This window comes from Ipomoea nil, unplaced genomic scaffold (genome assembly GCF_001879475.1).
Source record: "Ipomoea nil cultivar Tokyo-kokei standard unplaced genomic scaffold, Asagao_1.1 scaffold3314, whole genome shotgun sequence".
NCBI lineage: Eukaryota > Viridiplantae > Streptophyta > Magnoliopsida > Solanales > Convolvulaceae > Ipomoea > Ipomoea nil.
In genome coordinates, this window is record NW_017619742.1 from 3276863 (window position 1) to 3282716 (window position 5854).

At 37.7% G+C, this 5854-nt stretch overlaps 1 protein-coding gene across 3 annotated transcripts; it reads right to left on the bottom strand.

Moving 5' to 3' along the window:
• Positions 1–948: 948 nt before the first annotated feature.
• On the bottom strand, positions 949–5629 carry LOC109169350 (cell division cycle 20.1, cofactor of APC complex-like). Of its 3 annotated transcripts, XR_002052220.1 has the most exons (10): positions 5329–5629; positions 4684–4944; positions 4314–4583; positions 3625–4206; positions 3424–3516; positions 2234–2349; positions 1886–2026; positions 1310–1789; positions 1127–1225; positions 949–1011 (listed from the first exon to the last, which is right to left on the bottom strand). XR_002052220.1 is itself a non-coding variant. In XM_019318232.1 (8 exons), the coding sequence occupies exons 3-7, from the start codon at positions 4912–4914 to the stop codon at positions 2236–2238; spliced, it is 1290 nt and encodes a 429-aa protein (XP_019173777.1). In that variant the 5' UTR covers positions 4915–4944; positions 5329–5417; positions 5498–5605; the 3' UTR covers positions 1815–2026; positions 2234–2235. The 3 variants fall into 3 exon arrangements, 2 of the variants coding, with proteins under 2 accessions (XP_019173776.1, XP_019173777.1); XM_019318232.1 differs by lacking the exons at positions 949–1011; positions 1127–1225; positions 1310–1789 and having other exon boundaries at positions 1815–2026; positions 5329–5417; positions 5498–5605; XM_019318231.1 differs by lacking the exons at positions 949–1011; positions 1127–1225; positions 1310–1789 and having other exon boundaries at positions 1814–2026.
• Positions 5630–5854: the final 225 nt, after the last annotated feature.

Here is a 5854-nt window from a genome sequence, read left to right on the forward strand (position 1 = left end):
AGGTATCTGAGATTCATGAGGTAGTAGCTGGACATAGTGATGTACAAATTGAAGGCCAGTTAGAAGATATACCGGTTGAGACACAAGTCCCATCTTTTGGACTTGATGAGATGGTAATTGAATGAACTACTTTGAGCATTTAATACTGTTATTTTCTCAGTTGAACTTACTGTTGTTTGTGATGGAATTTCAGGAGTTAACATCTCAGCCAACACAAGTAGTTCATAGGCAATGCCCTCCACTGTCAAACTTTATTTCCTCACAACAGGCTGGAAGTTCTACTCCAAATGTCATCACAAGATCATGGAAGAAGTTTGTAACTGTTTCAAGCCTACAACAAGCTAATGCAGTCCAAAGAGATGCTAGAAAAAAAAGAGAACAACTCAAAAGGAGAAACAAAACTAAAAGTGTAGTTTGGTCTATTTTTGTATAGTCATATGGAATTTAACATGTTGTAGAAGTGACTTTGGTTTACTTTGGTCTAATTTGGTAGTAGTTGTCACTTTTGTAAACTTTGATCTGTGATCTTTTGGTAAAGTAAACCAAACAATGACACTTTTGTAACTTCAACATGTTAATGAATGACTTTTGTTGATCTTTATTTGTTAACTTTACATGTTAATGATATGTATTTATTATTCTGGTAGACTTTTGGCAGTAGACAGTAGGCTTGTGGCCTTTGGTTTGGCAATTGATTTTTGGCTTTTGGGTTGACACACTAACTTGGAGTTTAGCAGTTTGGTTTTTCTGCATTTTAGCAGTTTGGTATGAAGTATTGGTCAGTAGCATATGGTCTTTTGTTTGCCATCACTTGGCAGCATGCCATTCAAGTAAACAAAGTTTAACTTCCATACAAAAATATACTTCCATACATAAATATACTTAGTATTCAATTCAAAACAATGCTTACATACTTGATACTACTACTAATTTCTAAATCCTAATTGAGCTGGAAAAACTTTGGACTTGGTTCACCAGTTTTCATCCCAAGTCTGATATAAATAAAGGCAACTGCAATTCCAAATGCAAACCCATAAAAAAAGTGAAACATAGACTCCAACTTCTTCTTCTTAATCACATCAGTTTCTTTTTCAATTATGGTTTGTAGCCTTTGGATTTCACTCACCTTCTTATCTAATCTTTTCAATAGCCCTCTAATAACTCTGGAAACATGCTCAGAGACATAGGAGTCAATCCATTCAAAATACCTACAACTGCCATTACCCTGAAAGGAGTGTAACAAACAAAAACAAATAAACTATGTGTTTGTAAGTGTTGGTATTTAAGTAAAATGGTTTTGTATACTTACTCCATAATATGGACAAACTCTATATCTCTTCCCTAAATTCGCAGTACTCCACGACATCTTTACCGGAGCCAATTCGCCGCACCAACATCGCACTTCTGGCATCCATTGTGTTGAACCCACAGTGCTTGAAGACATTATCTTCAATAGCGTCTTCTATTCGAAGAGGTGGAAAACTGTCAATGGCATCTTCTATTCGAAGGTTAGGGTTGAGGACTGGTGACTAAAATGCGAGACTGGGCGAAGGAAGGGTAGAAATACACTTGTCTGATTAAATGCGTTGTGAACTTACAAGTATACCCATGCTTTAAACGGTGTTACAATTCGTAACTCACGAAGGACCAAAACGACTAAGGATCGAATAATTGAGGGATCAAATGTGTCCAAATTGAAAACTAAAGACAACATTGCATATTGGTTACTAATTGAGGGACCAAAAGTGCGATTTTCCCTATATAAAAATGCCAGTATCATTATTTTGTCCTGCATAAAGTTGAAAAAGGGCATTTAACATATAGAAAAATGCCAGTATCATTATTTAACAGGACGAAAAAATATAAAGCTGAGATGAGAGTGTACTTTGCAACCAAAAGGCAAAACACGTTCAGGGGGATGAAGCTTGAGCCAGAGTTCTTTAGCCTCGGTGTCAGCTGGAAGACAAGACTTCTCATCACCCCAAAATAAGTGGGCATAAATCTGATCCGCAGGCAGCTTATATACCTGTACAGCAATCAAATTCAAAGAAATTTGGATAAAAGTTAGGAATTTCAGGTTTAATAGACACTAATGCAGATTGAACACCGGTGGTGGTGTATTGATCATGACTCTTTGGGCCGCATAGATAGAAAAAATATAAACCGTAGAACAGATACTACATTGTAATAAAGTCAATAGTACTCAAATACACTAATGCAGGAGATAACATGCCTCTACGAGAAGTTCCCAAGCCCATTGAATAGCCTCTGTTTTGAAATAATCTCCGAAAGAACAATTACCAAGCATCTCAAAGAAGGTATGGTGATAAGCATCTCAAAGAAATGAACCTGCATTGGCAAAGAGGAGGGTCAGGTCATTGTGAGTGTTAAGAGTCCTGATAAAAATAAGGGAGAACATATGTTTTATAAGGTCATAGATTAAACTAATTAATTGGTTGAATTTTAGTTTGGCCAGTGTGTATTATAGTCCAGTGATCCTAACTCAATCTTAGTCTGAAACAGAACGGAACTTGACTGGACACATTGTGGTCCTTGCTTCCGAAGAATTGGAGGGAAGTATCCCGAACCTTTCTGGCCGGCCACTCCAATCCCGCCGCCGTTGGCTGAGAGCCCATCGTTGGAACTGGAGTCAAGCAGACACAGAGAAACGTTGCCGGAAAATACTACCTACTGCCGGAGCTTCCTCCACCGCAGTGGCTTAGTAAGAGGAAGAAGGAGGAGGTGGTTCGCGCCAATTTGCCGGGAAAAACAGAGCATAACGGATGTAACTACTGCCTGCTTTGGAATAAACCCTCATTCATCTCACGGACTTCTTAGGCTACCTAACGTGATTTATATTCTTAAATTGCATCAAATTAAATCGCTAAAATTTAAATACAGCATTTTCAATGTTATTGAAGCCAAAAGCTCAAATAAACTAGTACAGTTAGCTCTAGAACTTGAAGCAAAAGCAAGCAATAAGTTGGGATATACTCCATTAACAGAAACTCCACAAGCAAGATGCATGAAAATTATTACTACTGATTCTCAAGTCACAATAGGTGACCAGTTGATGAACAAAGTATCAACAAAAATTGAAGAAGAAAGAACTTCCACCCAAACAAAACAAAACAAAACAAAAACAAAACCAAAAACAAAAACAAAAACAAAAACAAAAACCCCCAAAAAAAAAAAAAAACAAACAAAACAAAACAAAAACAAAAAAAAAAGACAAAAACAAAACCCAAAGAAAAAACATCAGCTTTCTAAGATGCATTTCAAACAAGTGTCTTGTCTGGTCACAAAAAACAAATGAATATTTGTATGCAAAGTAGGTATCTCAAATATTAAACCAGGCAGAGGGTGGTTGGCTCAGCGGATTCGATTGAAATTAGCAAATGGCTCTGGATTTGACTTTTGCACCTGCTGTTTTGCTACTTCAGGGTTTCCAAAAACATTCCAAAATTTAAGTGTTTCGTCTGCTGCTGCAGATGCAACTGTGCAACCATCTGGACTCTGTAGATTATTAACAAAGAAATCAAAAGTTAGAACATTATCATTTAGTGTTTAACTTCTCCCTACATTTTCTCTGACATTTAAATTTCATAGCAAAAAGGTATTAACCTGAGCCATAAAAAGAACTCGGGATGTATGTCCAGTAAGCTCTGCCATCTTTACCATTGATGGGTATTTCCAGAGGGTAAGCTGGTTCTGTGTAAACCCATGAGAGCTTAGCAATTCACGCTCATTCTTGTTCCAAAGCAGTGCACAGACCTGTGACCCTGTATCAATTGAGTTTACACAGGTCCCACTATGGCTATTCCAGAACTTTATGCACCTGTCGCTTGCACCTCCACCAGAGGCCAGCAAGTTATCCCGAAAAGGACTCCAAGCAAGCGCCTTAACAGCAGCAGTGTGATCCTCAAGCCTGTGAAGCCACTGTGTCGTGGAGTTGGAAGAAGCTTTTGATCTGTCCCATATGTGGAGGAGATTATCATTTCCTCCACTAGCTAACTGCCGGCCTGAGGCAGACCATTTTAGGCCACAGACTTCTTGACGATGCCCTCTATATGTTTTTACAATGTGCATTCTCACTCGGACATCATTGTTGTTAATCAGACCATCCATGCCACCAGTAGTCAATATATGATTGTTCCAGTCAAGAGCACCGACTCGTGACTGGTGGCCGCCTCTCAAAGTTCTTAACTGCAGCAGACAGCAATAGAAAAAATATAAGTAAACAATTTAATGGCACTCCAAAAAAAGGTAAACAAGAAAATAGACAAGACTTAGAGAGAGTTTGAGAGGCAGACCAATTGGTTAACTCTGGTATCCCAAAGTTGCACATATGAATTGTTCAAGCCTATAGCAATATGTCTTCCGTCTGGAGCCCATTTAACACTTGTAACGGGTCCATTTTCATCATCAATTGTGACCAATTTGGAAGTGCTACCATTAGATGCATCCCACAGGTAAACAGTACTACCCAGAGCAATAGAAAGAACATTGCTGCTGCCCCAATCTAATAGATTCAAGTAGTAATCATCCACAATATCCGGAGCATCCAAAGTCCTCTCAGAAGTCTGCAGAAGCAAATCACAACTACAATAAGAACAAATAATTCCAAATTCAAGTAAAATTTGCATCCAAACTCCAGCATTATCAGGAAACTATGACCCCCACCTGAGGAATGTGGCGTGGGGGTTTAGCTGGTTTGGCTTGGAAAGCAGCAGAAGTGAACTCGTTTGGAATGCCTTCCACAGGGGTGGACGGTTTGTTTTTAAAAGCAAGGATCCGTGTCCGGTTCATGTTCAAGATCTCTGCAAGCTGCTTTAGATACGGTGAATTGGTGGCTGGAGTTTTATTACCTTTCATCCCTTCCGTCACCATATAATGGGCAAAATCAAAATCCATTGCAGACCTATTAGGAATAAACCTATCCAACTATATACAATAAACCAAAAAAGTTCAATTAGTTATCAGTATTTCACTGTTTCTAAAATCCTGGCTTTATGAGGAAAACTCACTCAAACAGAAAAAGGGGCACATTATCAAAATAAGATCACTAATGATTTCAAAGTATACCTTCACTTTTAAAAACTTAATCAGAACCCTAAAAATAGATTTGGGTAATTTATCAAATCAGATTAGAAATAAAACTAATTTAGCAAAGCAGATCAAAAGCAATGCCCAATTTCATTACCCAAAGTCCACAGATTTACATCAATAGCAAGATTAAGATCAAGGCCCTACTATGTACACTAGAAATTTTCCACTTAGTTTAATTATTTAAAAAAAAAAAAATGTAGCAAGGTAAAGATAAAATACATTTTCGCGATCATTCTTTCTTTGAAGGTACTCCTCGTGAAGAGGAAAACGGGATTGAGTCTTGTTCCATGAAGCAGAGTTCCGCAATCCTGCATCCATCACAACACGTTAATAACACCAAAAAAAAGAACAAAATAATACTGATACAATTTCAATTATGGATTATAACATAGAGATTAGAGAATCAATAGCGAGCAGCAAAGCGAGAAGGCGCAGAGGAAACGAGTGAGAGAGAGAGAGCGCGCAGAGGAAACGAGAGAGAGAGAGAGCGCGCAGAGGAAATTGATATTGAGAGCGTTGTAAATTTTTTTTTGAATGTTGATACAAATATATTACCCGGAACAGAACCGTTGGAATTTATTTATTTATTTTAATTTTACATTAGGTGTTTAATGTCCATCCTCCATCGGTCCCCGGAAAAGAGTGTAGTAATGTATGCGGCGGTTATGAATATAGCTGCCGTATACAAGTCATTTGCTTTTTTTTTTTTTTTTTTTTTTTTTTTTTTTTTTTTTAATTTTGGAAA

Excerpts from the sequence above, each read along its gene's own strand:
- LOC109169350 (XM_019318231.1), bottom strand. The coding sequence starts at position 5,427 with ATGGATGCAGGATTGCGGAACTCTGCTTCATGGAACAAGACTCAATCC. Across the intron at positions 4,945-5,328 it reads GAAAGAATGATCGCGAAAAT|TTGGATAGGTTTATTCCTAA; the intron begins GTATTTTATCTT and ends TATTGTATATAG. Across the intron at positions 4,584-4,683 it reads CCCCACGCCACATTCCTCAG|ACTTCTGAGAGGACTTTGGA; the intron begins GTGGGGGTCATA and ends TTGCTTCTGCAG.